This window comes from Plectropomus leopardus, chromosome 1 (assembly GCF_008729295.1).
Source record: "Plectropomus leopardus isolate mb chromosome 1, YSFRI_Pleo_2.0, whole genome shotgun sequence".
Classification (NCBI taxonomy): domain Eukaryota; kingdom Metazoa; phylum Chordata; class Actinopteri; order Perciformes; family Serranidae; genus Plectropomus; species Plectropomus leopardus.
This window is the reverse complement of record NC_056463.1, coordinates 27,581,285-27,600,524: the sequence shown is the minus strand read 5'-3', so window position 1 is coordinate 27,600,524 and position 19,240 is coordinate 27,581,285. Positions and strand designations below refer to the sequence as shown.

Sequence of the window (19,240 nt, the reverse complement as noted above, 5' to 3'; positions counted from 1 at the left end):
ATCCCCTTACATGTATGTATTAAAATACACTAAATTAATAAACACTGAATTTATGCATAGAAAGTGAAAATCTTGACAACACATTCCTGTTATCCCATTATAACCTCCAGATAGGCTTCCTGGAAGGAAGTAAAGTTAGTTCATACAGTCATGAGACTGAAGTGTGACAGCTCTCCAGCTCTCACCCTTGTGCCCCCTGGGCATAGCTCTGAAAGGCTACACAGCACGAGCTGATACCATGCTGGCATGCCACCCTGAGTCCTACCTCCGAGCAGCTGTATAACCTAGTATAATGCAAAGCATGTGATGGCTAGTCTTCTCAACATCTGGTGCTCATGGTTATGTGAGCCTATGAAAACCCGGGTTAAATCCATCTCAGGACAGGACATCAGGGCAAGTTAATGCTGCTAAACTAGCAACAAAGAAAGGAACAACATAACATTTTATTCTTCTCCTGTATGAATTATACAACACATGCAAAGCAAGGCATATAGGAAGCTGGTACTTCCTCCAGTGCTCTTTAAACGCATGCAAGTCAGCTGCGTGTCTGACCGGGAGCTACAGCTCTGCAGCGAGAGAGCATGCAGTGTGTGTGTGTGTGTGTGTGTGTGTGCTCGTGTGTGTGTGTGTGTGTGTGTGTGTGTGTGTGTGTGTGTGTGTGTGGTGGTGGTGGGGGGTGTCCAGGAGAGCACTACATTCATAAAAATCAAATAACTGAGACTGTGACCTTTTTTGTTTTGAAAACCCAGTACAGAGCGGCTGGAAAAACTTTTATCAGTCATCTTCAAATGGGCTTGTGTGTTTGTGTGTGTGTGGGGAGCAAATGGATTAAAGAGTGAGATAACAGAGCTCAGAGAGGCATGGTGCAGTCACTCTGCAGGCTGAAACACGGCAAGCCGTCACATACACACTCACACTCAGTACACAAAAACTCACACACACTACTTGTAGTGCTAGAAGCTATTCTGTGGTACAACAAATGATGCAAGACCATTTTCTACAAGCTCACAGAGCACTGAAGCTGATGACCAGTTCAACCATCCACCATTACATAAGAGACTGTGACCTGCAATCATAAAGCCGTATTACAGATTGGTGATATAGATCAAATCATGCTGACTGCTCTGATGAACCAGACAAGCATCGTCTGATCAGCATTAGCTCATTAGACTGCTATCAGACTATCAGACTGCTAAGAGCAGCAGCACAGGGTTGTCTCTTATAAAAGCTGATGCATGTGACCGGCTCAGGCCGGCACTGTGGGAAATAAGACAGCTTTGCACTGAAGCAAAACACAGGCACCAGCTGCTCTAGCATCTCAGCAAATAAAGGACATAGATCACGACCCGTATTGTGATATCAGATATCATTTATAAATATATATTAAGCTAAAAAACTCAAACATTTTCTGGATTAATGCCTCTTGATGTGACTATGCAATGTCTGTCTTTGCCAAACATGATAATAATCTGAATAGTTTGGGATTTTTGGATAGTTGGTTGGATAAAATGTACCATTTGAAGTTGGCACCTTGGGGTCTGGGAAATTACAAAGTGCATGTTTCACTATTTTCTGATATTTTACTGACAGATCAATTGATCGAGAGAATAACTGGCAGATTAAAGGTCCTATGTGTACAATTACATGGGGATATATTGGCAGAACTGTAATATATAATAAAAATCAGTATGTTTTCTTTGGTGTAAAATCACCCCAAAATAAGGATTGTGGTGTTTTTGTTACCTTAGACTGAGCTGTTTATATCTACATTGGCAGCAGGTCGTTTTCCACTGAAATCGCCTTGTTTCACACAGCCATGTTCCTATAGTAGCCCAGAATGGACAAACTAAATACTGGCTCCAGATACGGCCATTCATGGTTTCATATCTGCCAAAATAGTAAGAAGCCCTTCTGCAATGAGCAGCACCGGAGTAACAGAGTAAATTTCTTAACATGAAACTTCTTTATTAAATGTTTCAAGTTGATTAACTCGGATAACTCGGCTCACATTAAAAATCCCCTTCAAGGTGTGGATCACACATGAAATTATCAGAGAATAGCATGTGGTGGGTCTGCAAATTACTAAACATTGTTGGAGATGCATTGATTTGAAGGGCGGTTATTTGACAGGTCTTTTCATCTAGTTTTTTGTTGTTTTCTTTAAATCCACAATCGAATTTCTAGAAATCTAGAAATAATCTTAACTACCGTCGCATTGTTAGAAGTAGTGGATGAAAGCTGATATTGTCAGTGTTAGCCAGCTCTCACACACTGTTATAATAACACTGTTTGGTCAATAATGACTCACAACCACGGCTACATGTCATCTTCTCTCCATTCACTCTGAGCTGCTAGACCAGATCAGACTAGACAGGAAATCCTTGAGAAAAGAGGAGGCCGTGCTCGTCCCAAAGAGGAAAAGGGAAAAGTTACAACTCCACAAACACTAATGTCGAGACGACTCTTTAGCAGTGTCTGCAGCAGGCCTAAAACAATTAACTCTCGCCAAATAACAAACAGTCATGAGCGAGCGTTCAGAGATCCACCAAAAGTCTGAGATAATAAATGCACTGTTTCAACATCACTTAACTTTCCCCGGCGCTGGCGGAATAAAGGCATTCAGCGGACTTGGCAGACACTCAAGGTGGCATTGACTTGTTACTGGCAATGACAGCGAGTCTTGTCCGACATCTGAGACAGCTGGTAGAAATGTGTCTCAACCAAGTGCCAGCCGCTCTGAAGTGCACTCTTTTATCTGTTTTTGTCTGGTGAAGAGACGCTCTGTCTCCGTTGTCTCACTTCGAAGAAACCGCTGCTAACATCAGCCAGCTACTGCAGCTAGTTAGCTTAGGTTAAGTACCTAGCATTTAGCGCTAGCGAGCTAGCTATTTAGCCTGCTAACGTTACGCCCGTGTGTGATTTGGGGGTTTTCTTGCTAGACGATGTGTCACCGTGTACACTTCACTTATTACGTGCGTGTCACAGTGTTTTAGCACTACGGCCACACACTCAGCAAACACAGCAAACGCCAGCGGGAGCTCGGCTGGGTACCTGACAGGCAGGAGGCAGCATGCATGGGGGGACCTGCCACTCAAAACCCCCGATCAGTCACGACGATCCTCAGCGCCAATTTGACACCAGTATAAAACCCAGAGAAAGCTCACAGAGGAACACGTACCATTCTCTTCACCGTTGAGACTCAGGAAGAGCTGTGTCGTGGCTTTTATCCATCTATCGGCGGTGCTCTCGGTTAGCCTTGGAAGGAAAGCCCGGTGGACGTTGGAGAGATCCGCTTCGGCTGCAGCTCCAACGGAAGGTTGCTTTTTCATAATTGTGCGACTCCAGACTGACGCTGCATGACGAGCCGGCTGACTCAGCCAGCAGCACACTGTCACATGGCTGAGGCGGAGCCAGCGGCCACATGTGCGCTTTGTTTTACTTCCTACGCATACTATACAGTACGAAGAAAATGTAAGATTTTTTTGTAACATTTTTGATAATAAAGCTTATGTTTTAACTTGCTGAATGCCACAACCACGAGTGCAAATTCAGTAGTTACCATAAAAAAACCCATAATTTTCTGCATTCAAGAGTGAACTCCATGACTGTATGGACTCTATTAAATCTTTGGAGAGCTCTTAAGCTATGAGGACTGTACTATTATATGAAACCTTTGTGACCTCGCAGTAGATGCTTGAGCACCCTTGACTGGAGTTGACGCTTAGATTTATTTTCTATTGAAGCCTTGTTAACCTTATTTTCCAGCCAGAACCCCTTGGCTTGGTGTTATTGTATTGTACTGTATATGTCTTTGTGCACTGTATATGTCTTTATGTGATTTGTAGCCTTTTTGATTGTGTCTTGTGTCAACAAAGATAATAATTATAATAACTAATGACTATACAGTATGAACAGCCAGCACAAAGATAGGCTAACATTATTTCAACAACAACATTGGCAAACTTTCATCAGCAAAAATTACTGTGTTGGGCACTAGTTTAGTTACCCTCCTCACAATGGTAAACAGTGGAACAATACTTAAATATTACATAGAAAAAAAGCACTGTTTAACATAAATACTGTAAACCAACTTTTGACTGTTGTTGAGGCTTTTCTCTCTCTCTCTCTCTCTCTCTCTCTCTCTAATATATATATATATATATATATATATATATATATATAAACAACAGTAGACTTGTTGAAAACCATTTCAATATGGCAATTATACACTGTTATACACTGAACAGTTTGTTTTTTGGTGCATACATTAAATATACAATAACCATATAAAGGAAAATTACTGCAAAACTCAAGAACTCAAGAAAAAATTGCAATAAAAAAATGCAAAGATAATTAAAAAAAAAAAAAAAAAAAAAAACAGGTGCCAGCAGAACCCATTTTCATTTAGATATCTTGAGGTGAGACTTCAAGATGACCCCTTTGAAAATGGCCATGTTAGTTCTTCGACAAGATCTGCCATAACTTTTGAGTGTTGTCTAGTCCTCCTCCCAACAAGCTATGCCTACACAGTTGGCACCAATGGATGCCTTAATTATATTAGCGGCCTCCGCTGTTGCCACCTCCCCTCCTTGTAAAAAAAAAAAAACAACCAAAAAACCTGTGGGTGGTGTTAATCCTCAACCACAATTTTATTTTTTTGATAACTTAATCAGCCAGACCCATCCTACAGTTTGGACTCTTGCTCTCTGATAAAAGATTTGCAGAGCACCTAGACCAAAATCCATGTGCTAACTTTTGAATTTGCAGACTGAATTGATGATAAAAAAAAACATGTATAACAACATAACTGCATGATTTAGAGAGTACCTAAGTGAAATGTATTAGGACTTAAGTAGTGGTACAAGATCTAAAAATACAAGGGCAATATGTGCATTATAAACCCACTAACTGGACTGTATATTTCAAAGATCTCAGAAATCAAATTTTTATGAGCACTGTTGGAAGTGTTGTGCTCCAACTCAGGATGATAACAGCCAGCCATTATCAATTTACATTCAGTGTGATTTATTTGTTTCTTTTTTTTTACATGGTCCTTACCTCTGAGACACAAATACTGATCTGACACCCTACATTTAAGTACGTCATTTAATTCTTCAGTCTTTCAGAGATGGAATTGTGCCAGCTGTTTTCTCTTCCTCACACTGGCAACCTCCTTTGCTGCAGAACTAATTTTAAGAGCTTATTGATCAGTGCTTGGCACAATCTGGCCCCTGGCTTCCTCACAGAACATAAAAGTCCTAATAAGTCCTTTAAAAACTTGTCTTTACTCTGAGTTCATACACTCAATAAAAAGAGCATGGATCCCCTCCACAAGTCACTGCTTCATGTGTGATTTACAGGAAGATTTTGTTTCAACAATGAATGAAACACACATTCAAGAACATTAAATATAAGATTGTTTTAATATAAGGCAATTAAAGAAATCACATCATACAAACAGGTTACACAGAACCCCCCAAAACAGTTATCAAAATGTCTCATATTGTGGCTACAAGTAATTTAAAAACCACCCCACCCCCGATGAAACAACTCGTCAAGCTGAATATTATAAAGTGCTTTCTTATTTTGTTGTATGCAATCATCACCAAGGCAAAGTCATTACAATTTTCTCAACATGTACCTAACTGAACTTTCAGGCACTAAACAAGCCTACACAATATTTATTAGCTCTCTAACTATTCGCAGCAGTCAAATGAACCCTTACTGTTTTAAGGATCTGTTGATCAATTACACATGTTCCCTTGCTTTGCAAATGGAATATTAAAATGTAAAAAAAAAAAAAATGGGGAAAAAAAAGCATCCAGCAGTAGGGTCCATTCTCAACACTGTAAGTCAGCATCTTTCTCCTTCTACGGAGCAGTCAGTTCTTCCCTCTAAAGAAAAGTGGAAAGGAAAAGTTAATTTTTGATATCAATGTTATGGTTAATGAAATACAAATATTTGAAAAAGAAAGACAGTTATTTAGATGGGCTTTTAATTTGTAATGCGTATTGCATATACAACAGCAGACGAGCGCCACGTTCTACGAATACCACACCCCAGAGATAACACCTCCCAAACCCAGTTACTGCAAGCAACAACATGCAGAGGGCAACATGAACATGTTGGTGGATGAATTGCTGAGTTGAAAAGTTGCTGCATGAAGGATGGAGTGATGCAAGTATTAATTCCCATTGGATGGAAAAGATTGATGAGTGGAGAAAGAGAATGATAAAACAAACTGCAGAAATAAAGAGATGAAGTTAATGGTATTCCAGGGCCACGTCTTTAGCACAAGAAGTGAAGGTGAGAAGCTCCTCGGATTATTTTCAATCAACCAGAGACACCTAGTGGTCAGTTAATACAAAACTCTGTACTGTCCAAAAGCAGGTCCTCCAAGTGTGTTTTAAAAGGTATGACATCTGTTGTGTCTTTGAATATCACATTGACCCTGGAAATCAGGGGTTAAAATGTCAAAAGAAGGGGCAACCAAAAGAAGCTGGCAAGAAAAGATAACGCACTGCAGTAAGCAAAACTATAAAATGGCAGGAGGGATGCAGAGGTGAGGTTTTGGGGTTGGAGGGAAGCACACCTGGCAACAAAGGTTCCCTGGATGAGTCCAAGACCTGGTGAAGATGAAGCCAGGTCAGAATTGTGTCCTTTTCTCCACTTTATTGTCTCTCACTTACAAAAACAAGCATATTTGCACATCCATACACATCCATCCAACCTTTTCTCAGAACTCCTAATTTAACCTGGGACCTCAGGGTGACAACTGTCAGGAACATCAAAGTATTTTTGTGTTTTTCTTGTTTGTCACTTAAAAATATACTATAAATAATTTCATAACCTCCAGGCAGCCTTTGATTCAGTTCATGCCAGTAGCAGATGTATACCAAGCCCATATCCTAAATGTGACATAATGCAGTGGTTCCCGTTTGTTGCGGTCCAAAAGTGGGTCATGGCACCATGTCAAGTTTGTGAAAAACACACTTTAATTTGAAGTACAGTGAATTCTCAGCACAGAGCTTTCATTTTGAAGTGCAGTTTCTGGATATAGAGTAAGTGTTTTTGTAGTTTTTTGTTTTCCCAGAACATTAACTATGCCATTGCCCCATTCTTGTTATTATGTGTCCTGTTATTTTTCTTTGTTTGTTTTTGTTTTGTTTTGGGTTTTCCTTGTTTCATTCTACTTTTTGTTTGTTTTTTCAAAAATAGGAATGTGAGGAAGTGGTTGGGTTTTTTTTTACCCTCCATACAAGTATTTTTCCTTTGAGCCTCCCTGAGTGACTCAGGGAAAAAACAGTTTATGTCCCACACGATGTGTTCAAGGACCACCAGAAATGTGGAAATCCAATACTAATTTATTTATTTATTTTTAATTTGAAGTTTTTGGTTGTGATAAATGGTGTCATTTTTGGTGATTTTTATTTTGGCAGGCCTGTGGGTTTGGAAAGGATGTTTTCTTTGAAAATAACAAATAATTTAAAAGATTAAAAAAATTAGCAACAATTTAAGAGACAAATAAAATTGCTTTTTTAAATTACCAAAACCAAAAAAAAATATTGCCAAAAAATTTTGACGATCATTATAATTACAATTTTAACAACCCGCCCCGGGTTGTCTAATCTAGGAATTCTAATCTTAAATATCACAACATGGTCTTAACTCATTGTGAGACATGTCACTGAGTAGTGATGACTGGGTGTAACACGCTGCCACATGCCAGGCCGATAAGTGTGTAAGTAACAGATGTCCATTACTGTACATTCAGTTCATCAAAGACACCACAACATCCTGAAATAGAGTCAGTCGATATACTACAAGTTGGTGACTAAGCGATTTCTGAAGTGCAAGCCTGAATTAAGTGCAATGACAGTGTAGTGATGCTGTAGTGTTGACTCAGTACCTCTAGCTGCAGAGAGCTGAGTGATGTAAATGAAGGTTAGAGTCAAAAGGGGTTGAACCACAACCTAAGGCCTTAGTAATAAAAGTCAGAAAATACACTTGACGTCTACTCCACGTTAGCTTTTGATGCCTCAAAATATTTAAAACATTATGCTGTGGAACATGCTGTTAATAAAAGCATCATCCAAGATTTCACAACTTAGTTCATATCATTTTCAACATCAGAACAAACAGTACAGAATTGGGGAAAATTGCTTGAGATCATTTCCCTTGAGGCTGCTATTCAATAAACAGACCAACTTTGTCTTGCAGAGCCTCAGGTGTACTGGTGCGGCCAGCGTCCTCTAACTTTACTCGCATTACAAGACAGTTGCATAGCAAACTGGAACAGATGCAAACAACGAAGCTGCAATTTTATACTTTTTAAATAAGTGCTCTGTTTAAAAACCAACAGCAGACTAGGAAAAATTTCGCTCTGCAGAAAGTCTGCTATAATGAAATAGCAAATCCTCAAAGCTGACCAGGAAATGGCTGAACAGGTAAGATGCTTGTTTTTATTATGTTATTGCACAGGTAGCTTGGCACTAAAGCACATAAGCCTTGTTCGTATTAGTAAATATTAAGAGCAAACATCTTGGCAGTAAGCCTTGCCGTGCACTTCAGTGTTTGGAAAAGTGCTGTGTTGACTTTGGTTTTATAAACTGGTAGTAGGAGCTACGTTCTTCAGAGATACAATAAAAGCTGTTAAAATGCAGGAAATACCAACAGGAAATACCAGTACTGTACCAAAGCTGTATCAAACCACTTTGTACTCTCACCTCATAGGTAGTTCCTTTCCAGAACTGCCTCATCTCTCCCCGGCACCCAGCCACTATGGCAGAGGTTATCAGGGTGAAGGGCACCAGGTAGAGCAGGGCGGGCTGGCCCATCCCTGACAGCAGCATCACAGCAAATGTCACTATCATTCCCAGCAGATAGGCTACAAGGAATAAAGATGGACACAGAGAGAGAGACAGATCAAGGTAAAAACCCTCGAAACTGCACCACACAAAGATACAATCAGATCTTCCAGTGAACATCAGTAAACTGCTTCACATGGGAAAGAGAAAAGATCAGAGACATTCAGTGGTAAGCGAAATCAATGTCAGATACACGCACATACATATACATGTGCGCATTTATACATATACAACAAATATTACCATGAGGAAATGTCATGAAATACAGTCCTTAAATGTATGGAGCTCAGCTAGAAGAGTGTGTACAGCAGAGCAGCAAAGAACAGCAAATCTAATATGAAATGTACAGTATTCTGTAATATGATAGTAACAAACTGTACACTTATTTTAACAACGTCAACAACGCTGTAAATTCAGCACTTATTAAGACTGTAACCCGACAGTTAACTGGACTACAAACTGGTGTTAAGTTGTGATTTACCTATACAGCAGCTGATGAAGTAGATCTTCTTGCTGCTGTTGATCCAAACATCAAATCTGCTGCAGTAGGCAACCAGGAGACCTGTTGGACCAATGAGGATGCAGAGGTTGGGGGATACATCACAATGTAAATACTTGAAAAGCTTTGTTTGTACTGAACTGTACACATCATGCATTTAGGTTTTCCTTCTCTTTCTTCTATGGACTCTATGGGTTTATATATTGTAGTTTAACTGACAAGCAACCAGCTGCCACTGTTTTCTGTATTCAAAATATCTACTAGGGACAGTTTAAACACTGACAGTGACACTTGAAACTCACCTGGAACGATGATGTCTCCGTAACCCAGAATGGAGAACTGCATCCCGCACAGATTCTGAGCCCAGGCTGAGAACCGTGGGACTCGCATCACCACTGGCAGCTGAGAAAATAAGACATTTTATCTGTTTAATGACAGAGGGCGTGACAGCAGGATTATCGTGGTGTATGCAACCAAATACAGCAAGGTTTACACTGTGTTATACTGATTCAATGTGACTCTCTACGTTATATTTATTTCTCAAAGCTTTTGGTTTATATTGCTTTAGAATCTCTTGCAATATTTTCAAACTCCCACCTGGTTGCAATCCTATCTACACCTTGGCTTCCCCAATTTTACATAACATGTATGATCTGTCTTGATGTTATTTATATAGTTCATATGATACCAAGAGATTTTCCCTCTGACTTTCTGCCACAGGTGCTGCTAGTGCTCAGCACCACAAGTGCTCACAAACATACTATGCACACTTTCACAAAATATCCTGCTGAACATTACTTTGCTGAGAGTACACAGGTGCTTCGAGAGTAAAATTTTCCCACAAAAATGAAATAAAATCCAAGAGGAATCCTGGCTGGGAGAAACTCCCTGCTTCAGTTATCCATCAGAGGATTAACATTCCTTCCTGAAACCTCCAGGTACCTCTAACCAAGAAGCAAAAACATTTACAATATTCATTCCAAAACAATGTTTTAGTCAAATCAATTATGAATATAGAAACTTTTCTATACAAAAAAAAACAAAACAAAATGTAGACCCCCCCCCGAAGACCAAATCCACTAAAAACACTATTCATAAATGTATTCAGCTTGAGTAGAACTTCTGTGTTCACAAGACAAACTCAAGTGACTTATCGGCACACATCAGCTGACAGTCATGTGAGAGTTGACATGTGCATTTCTTTCCCTTGCTTCACATTTCCCCTTTGTGAAAGGCTTTAGTAAAAGCATATGTGTATCCAGCAAGTGCCTTGTTTTCATGAGGAGGCTAAAAGCCAAAGGGAAAAAAAGAAAAGGTCCAGAACATTATTATATACATTTAGAGTTTTTTTTCTTTACTTTACTCATCATGTTTTTATCAAATTATTTGAGAGCCTTAATGAAAGTGGGATTCTACACATGAGAATCTACCAAACATCTACAAACCCAATCCCTTCCCACACACCTCAGGATGCAGTACTAAGAAAAGGAAGTGGGTGGTTAACAATTCAAAGCCTTACTTTCTCAGAGGGAGCCTGGGGTTCAGCGGGGACCTCCACCATGTTACCTTGTGTCTACGACAGAGCCCACCCAACCCCAACGCACAGTTAGTCAATCGGTCTACCATATCCCTTAGGGCATCAAACAACAAGCAGTGCAGATCAGCCAGGATGTTAATGAAGCCAGTCCAAAAGTTGAAGGGGAATTCCACCATGATTAGCATTTGGATCGTTGTCCAGGACTTAGGTGATAAGACTCCTCCACTTCTAAGATCACAAACTCCTGCAAACTGCTCTTTTTAAACACAAATGTATTCCTTTAATTTATGTATTCACAGAACAATGCTTCAGTCTTCAGCCTCCCAATAAAGTAAACAATTTTGAGCTATAAGAAATCAAAAATGATTCCAGGACAGTATAAAGTGCCTGAGTTGGCTAATAAAAAGTGACACTCCTCAAATATAAAGCATTCTTATATTTATTTATTAATTATAGTATATTTTGAAAAGTGTTTTGAGAAAGCCTAGAGAGACAATTTGGTGGAATTCCCCTTTAAGGGAGGAAGTAATGCAGGGGGACTTACCTTCTCTCCAGAAGCATCTGGGCCCAGGGCAACCTGTACCATAATGCTGACTCCATTCTGTTGACAGAGAAAGAGACACCATATATTATGTTATTCATCCATTTGTAAAACCATCATGCATCACACTGAAACACCAGAGCTGCAAAAACATCTCCTAGTCAATGATATTGGGTTTCTGTATGTAGTTGTATACATAGTTCCCTTTGCAAAGCATCACTTCTTCACTTGAATTAAGCTTTTGTGCATCAGTGAAATATCATAACTGGATGCGGACACATTTAAGGGCAACAAAGGGTTGGACAAAAAAGCAGGAAAATAAAACAAGATAAATAAATGTACTCGTACCTTGGTGAGGAAAGGAGTGATGAAAACAAAGAAGACATCATACACGAGAAGGAGGCTCAGCAGAATCACACAGATCTACGCCCAAATGGAAAAAAAGATCACAGGTTGATTCTAAGTCTCATAAAACTAAGGAAATATTTTAACATTACACTGCTTTATCAGGATTTCCTTAAATGCCAGTGGTGGTGCATGTGCAGAATCCTGTCTTATTGGTGCAAAGGCAACAAGATATTGGACAATGGGACTGTGTGAAATATAGTTTTGGCAGAGGACAATACATATAAAAAATATATATGCTACAATATGTATGCTTTAATAACTATAACAATGAGAGTACAGGTAAGCATTGTGTCTGCCAAAGTAAAAAAGAAATGCAAGAGAGTGAATCTCAGAGAAGAGGGGCTGTTAGGAAGTACCTTGAAGTTGGACAGTGATATGGTCTTCATGAAGTTGAGGCAGAAAGCAATGCCAAGAAGGTCCTGCAAGATCCAGATCCATCTATGAGGAAACAAAATGCTCTTTTACGTTACGTTTTCACCTTAGCATTTGTGGTTTGAACTTTGACCAAAGCAGTCTGGCTCTACTTAAGGATACAGCACAAAAGGGAAATGCATCAAGTTACACACTGCTAAAAAATAACACCCAACTAAAGCAACTTCTGCTAAATTTCATGATACAAAACATAAAGCAACATGAAAGAATAAAAATTGATTTTGTAGCCAGTTGTTTGATAATTCGCCACAAGAATTTGGCTTCTGATGTTTTGGACTTTAATATTCACAAATTCTTCATAAGATCATAAAAGTAACATGTACAAGTCATACTGTGACAAGAAGGTAGCTGAAATAAAATCTACTATTCAAGAAACTCTGACCAGTCCTTAAAACATAATGACCCTCTAAACATAATGAGACATTTGAGCTGCAATAAACATGCCAACACAGATATAGACAGATAGACAGACAGACAGATAGATAGATAGATAGATAGATAGATAGATGTTAGACAATACTAATCCTACTAAAACTAAAGCCATCCTTTATGTCTCACAGAACACATATATATTCTTTATCTTTAAAAATTGTATCATTTTGCAAGAAAATATTTTTTCAGCAATATTCACACAGCAACACATTCCTACTTTTATTCAGTTATTGCACTCAAATGTATTATGTCACCATGCCACCATCAAGACATACTTTTTAATGTGTATGATTAAAGTTTCAACAAATAACACCAACTAGGCTGATGCAATGGTTAAAGTATCTTTGTCAGTTATCTTTTAACCAATAAGCATTTCCTGCTTCACCACCAACACAGTCCACTGTGGAGGAAGCGCAGCCATGTCTGAGTGTGAGAGTGAAACAGATAGCAACATTGTGGCTGTGTGTTTTGTGTGCACGACTCTTCATAGTACCTGTCTTCATTCCTGTAGACCCCCCAGACCACAGCAATGCTAATGCACACAGCGGCCAGTATGAGAGACCTCACTGAGAAGTTATAATTTCGGACAGAGAATCTAGAAAAAGACACAGACAATCATAATAAACGACGACTTTCAGCACTTCAGGCTTTCCTGCCAAGGTGTGATTCAGAGACAAACACACAGAGTTTTGTTTCACATCCTCCCACTGTGACCACAACGTCTGTCTTGTTTAGACTGGAAAAAGTTACCAACTTAGAAAAACTAGGAGACTAAGAAAAGTAGTGAAACATTCACATATATTCACTCATACTGAGCTGTTCCTTCACATCTGTTCTTAAATTGTCATTTGTACATTTTTCATTTTTGTAAAGCAATAACACCATCTGCACACCTAACATCACATCATTATCTATTATATATTTGCTTAAAATTAGTGAAATGCGTGTGTGCGTGTGTTTGTATATTTAAATATTTTTTGAAAGACTATTGCCTTTACCTCCCAGCAGCACAACCAATTTTTTCCATCACTGCATCGAGACAGCTGAACAGCGCAGACGCAGATGCCAGGCAGAATATCACAATAATGACGTAAACTTGGGAGAAAAAAAAGAAATACAAATCACATTCACAGAAATCCAGATATCATTAATCATTTGGAGAACACAAGTGCATTTCTTTTTTTGTCTCATTTACCCAGGACGCTGTAGAAGAAGTACATAAGGACCAGCATCCCACACATCAGGGCGACAAAGAAGACCACTTTAAGAGGAGAATATAGGAAAAGTTCTCCGCTGTCTGCTTTGCTCTCTCCCCCGCCTCCCCCTGCCGCACCACAACTTAACCGGTCTCTGCCACAAACAAAAAAACATGAGAAGTTTTTTGTGTATTTCAGGCCTAAACTGGTGGTTCTTGGGGAAAAACAGATACAGAATAGCATACACAGATTGCGGACCATACAATATAATTCAATATGATATAATAGTGCAGTAATAAATACGACCTTTGGAAACTGTCTATGGTTTGTTGACAATAAATACATGAATAAAGGTGCACATAATAAAGGTCCACATGCTGCAGCTCCCTTAAGTGCAATTTATTAACATTGCACTTAAGGGAGCTACAGTGAGTGTATCCTTCTTCATGTTGTTTATTGCTGTCCTTTAGTGGTCCAGCACCTGCCTTAAATGGTTTTTAGATGTGCATGACAACTATGCTTTTTTGCTTGTTGACAATGCTATCTACTCTATGTTCAACAAATCTCACAATGACACTAAATTTAATCATCATTGCATAATAACAACCAGCCCCTTCATGATGTTGAAGTGTTGAACTGGAACTATTAACACAAATTCAACCAATCCCCTTAAAGTCTGCAGGACCTGGAAATTTAGTCGAATCACAGAAACTTTTTCCACAAATTTGACCAATCATTGTAGTTGTAGTTTCACCAATCACAGCAGTCTCCTGTATAATCTCCCCAAAAACAATGTCTTGTTTCTGTTTGTCAGGATGCAGACATGTGTAACAGGAAAAAAAAGTTCCTGCTAAAGACCGTGCAAGGCAGTTCCCAGGTGTTCTGCATGAAAGTGGGGATAAACTATTTTGCACCGTGTGCAGTGTTGTTGTGGAGCACAAACGAAAGAACAATTCCAGAAATAGCCTGCAAAATCCTGGAGGGACTGCTTTGCAACAATTACATGTAATTCTCATATGTTCCCTAGTCTGATTTAATTACAATTTACAAATACTGCTCTGTATGTGATTGTGAAGCTGTACTATCACACCTCTCACAGGCTCCGCTCCAGTAGCCCCCCAAGGCAACTGTGACAATGGCGATCAGTAGCATGACTGCAATGCTTGCATCAATCTTCGAGTGAGGTGGAGCATAAAGCTTTACCTGCATCTCTTCACCAAACTCCTGAGGACATACACATAGGAAAAAAAATAATGAGAAACTTTGCATCCAGTTTGACCTTCTTCATCAATTTGATCTTTATACGAGGGGTGGAAACACCAAGTTCAGTAGAAACAGTGAACAAAAGGGCTGTCTGACCTTGTGTGCTTCAATGAAGTCCCTGTACCTCATGAGAGCCAGAGGAATATGGACTTTTGCATAGTCAGAGTCATTGGCTGATGGTGTAATCTGAAGAGACAAAAAATACAAAAAAGATTTTTAAAAATTAATTTGGTAAGACTTGAGAAAAAGTCTTATCTGGCTTTTGGGGAGTAATGTACTGCATGATATATTATCAAGATGACATATAAAAGATGACTCAGTGATTTGACTCTGATAACATGACGGGAAACAAGAACATTTGTTTTTACATAGAAAATATATATACTTAGATGGAAGTCCCCACATCCAAACCACTGGTAGGTCACTTCCTTTTTTTATGAATCACTTCTGCATGTGCATCTTAAAAGTCACATTCATACACGCTAACACTAGTGTTATGATCAGGTACAGAAAAAGAAAAGATTATGGGTCCTCCATAGAAGTTGTTTAACAAAATAAAATATAAATATAATAAAAAATAAATACAAAATAAAAAAAATATATAGAAAGTATCTGAAATCCTACAGATTGATTTAAATTTCCTACCAATAATTGTTTGCTGGCAATGAGCAAAGTTGTAGCTCCAAGACTTTGAGCAACCACAGCCTTCTGGCTGAAGTCACAGTCCCCCCTCATCACCACCAACGCTTTGCCCTTCACCACATCTGGACTGACACCAGAGCTGTTACACAGCAGAGTGGACGTCATGTTCACGAGTGGATACTGCAACTGGAAAAGTGAAGACAGTGATTTCAAATTAGGATAGGAAGAACATTCATATAACTTCCTATCATAAATTTTTAGGAAAGACACACTAAATACAAGGAAGTAATTAAATCTCCTGTCATCATCAATACTACCTAACAGTAAATATTTCTGGTTACCACAGTAATCAGAGCGGTGAACGACCAGCAGCCACCAGGTTGTAAATGCGGGCTCAGAGATGATAATAAGGTACATTTTGTAACCACTCATGGTCTATTTCTGTTCTGATGTCACAAACATAGGCAAATGCATTTTTTTTTAAAAAAGATAGAAAATAGAGCCAATGTCTTAAGAAGTCAATAAAAGTCACAGTTACTTTTCTGTTCTGATACTCATAAATCCAAATAGAAAAAAAAGACTAGAAACTTTGGAAAAACTTACGGCAGCATCAAGGGTTTGTGACAAGGGGGTCCAGGAATGATTGTGGACAATGCAGTACTCCCTATCTGTACTTCCATTTGAAATGTGCAAGATCGCTTCTTGGCAGTTTATCTGTTGGGGGGAAAAAATGTATTATTTTAAGTTCCACACAAAAAAAGTGTTGAAGAAAATATCTTAACCAAACCCTGCCATGTGAGACAAAATTAATGACTCAAACTAACATACTATGCTAGCCAAAGTACAGTACAGAAAGCAGATTAATTGTAGCTGGTATAAACCTAATTCCCTCATAGGTATGTATCTGGAGCTTTGCATGTTGAAAAATCACTCTAGTTTAACCATATATGAAGAAGAAAAAAATATTTTGTTGGTTGAAATGTTTACAACATATGTCCAAAAGACCTCAAGGTGTGATGGTGTGTCACTAATAGATATTGCTTAGGGGTCTCAAGCCAATTAACAAGACCGGAAACCATGAATCTAGGTTGATACCAGGCTAAATTTAATCAATGTCAAATATTTTTAGACTTCTGAGTGAGAGTAGGAATCACCAGAGGCCTGTTGATATGATATTATCACAATACTTTGGTCACAATACGATATTATTTACTTTAAACGTTTTGCAATATGAAGTATTGTGATAACATTTATTGCGATACACTGAAAGTTATTACTTGTTTTTTTTTCAATAGCTAATTATGTCAGACTTTGTCAACATCTGTTTTAAGTTATTAAAGTCGTTTTCAGCCAGTTCATCTTTCTTCTGTTATTTTACTTGTAAAAAAATATCCACTGGACTGAATAATCAATGATTTAAAAAAGATCTAGTAGGATACCAACAGTTTAATTTGTATATAGAATGTTAACAATTTATGAAATAAAAAATGATACTTGGTGTCTATATATGGATACATCATTGCCATACAAAATATTGTGAAACTATGCTGAGTTTCATACTGATATTGCTTTAACATCATTAATTCCCATGGCTACATTTTATGCAAAGCTGGGACCTACCCTAGATAGAAAAAAAATTTCATTGCAGTCATTTCACTTGCAAATCAACCAATCCATGCCTACTGAAATGTTATAGATCAAAATGACTTGAAGCCGCCTGTAGGCTTTCAGTAGAATTTGGTTTTCCTTCATTGGATTTGTTTCCATGGTAGTTGAAACTCCCTGTGGTAACTAAACACTGGCATGCTAAAACAGGGACAATTACTGTTCAAGGACTTCACTGCGATCTTTAAATGACTCAGTGATCATAAAATGCCCCCGTGATCATTAAATGCCTGAGTCATCAATAAATCTGTCCTCATTCTTGAAATAAACATTTCCTTGTTAGTGACGTTGTGGACGTCGTCAGTGAGATGGGAAATCACCCTCCGCCAACGTTTGAGCTTCACTTCTACGTTAAATGAGCCAAATTAGATTTTAACTGCCAACGATTAGTGTGTAATAAATTGTCAGTTTTGTAAACTATTACCTACATCAACGTCCTCTCCATCACGTAACATTAATACCACATCAATTCTTCTAGCTTGAACCACACTAGCTGAGGCTAACTGATCGAGCTAACGCTAGCTCACTGACAGCAGTCATCTGTGTCGTTGTTTACCTGACGACACTTTACCTCTATTAAACATATCCTCACAATGTGTCGACTACATTATAAGAATATGATTTAGAAAATTAACAGTATAGTTGTCGAGCTTATCGACGGGGTAAGTCCAGATATCGGGCCCGGTTAGCGCTGACGCAAACCAGTGCAGTTTCTCTTATAATCGTTCATAAACTTACCTTCGATGCCAAGAAAATGAGCGACAAAATTATGATCCTGACAGCACTTTCCATTTTGGCCACATTCGCTTTTTCACGGAGTCCGGTGGCATCCACATTAATTGACTTATCTATGGCACGGAGATACTTTTTATTCGCTAAGTTACTCGTATCTTCATTGCTATTGTTTAGCTTGCCAGTAGCTGCCAGGTACTTCCTGTATTGGCTCGTGACACATGACACGCTGACCCACTGGTTTCTGTTTCACCCCGCAGCGTCTCAACAACAAACACGCGCTCCATTAACGACTTAAAATAATAAAGAGGTGGAAGCTGCAATACAAGTCTACATGTTAAATCACATCGAATGCTTTTGACACAATGTACTTAAAGTATTTGGGCATAAATCTAAGTTCTCAATGTGTAATCTCACATACAGAAGAATAACCTACATTTTTTTCTGTTCATTTCACAGTATCACCTGGTGCTAGTTATTGACCCGTGGTGGTGGCACCTTTATTGCTTGATCTTATGTTTGGCCCTGAATACAAATATGTATCATTCACTCAAAATCATTAGCATCATTTTTCTGCTGGTACACATATTTTTTTTTTCTCGAGAAGCCTACATTGCCAGTTTTCATTTCACATAAATATTTTCTAAAATGTATGTCCCCTAAAAGAACGAACCAAATATACAGAGAAAACAATAACATTTCAACATCGAAGTTATTTTATGTGTGTGTCACAAAGACTCTGATATCATGATGTAGGCTATGACCATAAGGGATTTTGAGACAATAGGCCCCTGAGCACAGATATGCAAATACCCCACCACCTCCCTCATGTAGGAGCAAGACCGACACACCCTCTGTTCGTATAGTGTCTCTTTACAGGACTTTTGTTGTTGTTGTTTGTTGTTGTTGTTTTGTGTCTTTTGTCCTCCATGTGTTGAACTTTGCACCTTGCACATAAATAAGGCACATTGCAGCAGGCAATTTATAACACGCACTTTGTGCCATACAGTTTTCATTGCTACTGTC

At 38.7% G+C, this 19,240-nt stretch overlaps 2 protein-coding genes across 5 annotated transcripts in view; both read right to left on the bottom strand.

The window, feature by feature from the left end:
* The window catches only part of trpm7 (transient receptor potential cation channel, subfamily M, member 7), a 62,697-nt gene extending 59,369 nt beyond the window's left edge, over positions 1 to 3,328 (bottom strand). Inside the window, exon 1 of the mRNA XM_042512896.1 lies at positions 3,179 to 3,328. Within this exon, the coding sequence (XP_042368830.1) occupies positions 3,179 to 3,181 (3 nt within the window). The 5' untranslated portion in view covers positions 3,182 to 3,328. The remainder of the gene's footprint in view (positions 1 to 3,178) is intronic.
* Positions 3,329 to 5,404: 2,076 nt separating this feature from the next.
* Positions 5,405 to 18,413, bottom strand: zgc:123258 (uncharacterized protein LOC641502 homolog). 4 transcript variants are annotated; one of them, XM_042512605.1, is made up of 17 exons: positions 18,221 to 18,413; positions 16,421 to 16,531; positions 15,821 to 16,003; positions 15,272 to 15,361; positions 15,003 to 15,136; positions 13,912 to 14,066; positions 13,715 to 13,811; positions 13,210 to 13,311; positions 12,209 to 12,290; positions 11,793 to 11,867; positions 11,448 to 11,504; positions 10,886 to 10,939; positions 9,669 to 9,768; positions 9,349 to 9,429; positions 8,727 to 8,887; positions 6,593 to 6,626; positions 5,405 to 5,894 (listed from the first exon to the last, which is right to left on the bottom strand). In XM_042512605.1, the coding sequence occupies exons 1-17, from the start codon at positions 18,272 to 18,274 to the stop codon at positions 5,854 to 5,856; spliced, it is 1,611 nt and encodes a 536-aa protein (XP_042368539.1). In that variant the 5' UTR covers positions 18,275 to 18,413; the 3' UTR covers positions 5,405 to 5,853. The 4 variants fall into 4 exon arrangements, with proteins under 4 accessions (XP_042368539.1, XP_042368607.1, XP_042368400.1 ...); XM_042512673.1 differs by lacking the exon at positions 6,593 to 6,626; XM_042512466.1 differs by lacking the exon at positions 5,405 to 5,894 and having other exon boundaries at positions 5,918 to 6,626.
* Between the last annotated feature and the right edge of the window lie 827 nt (positions 18,414 to 19,240).

Coding starts and splice junctions, on each gene's coding strand:
- zgc:123258 (XM_042512466.1), bottom strand. CDS start 18,274: ATGGAAAGTGCTGTCAGGATCATAATTTTGTCGCTCATTTTCTTGGCA. Junction 15,137..15,271: donor ACTTCATTGAAGCACACAAG/GTCAGACAGCCC, acceptor GTATGTCCTCAG/GAGTTTGGTGAAGAGATGCA. Junction 9,430..9,668: donor CGGAGACATCATCGTTCCAG/GTGAGTTTCAAG, acceptor TTGGTCCAACAG/GTCTCCTGGTTGCCTACTGC.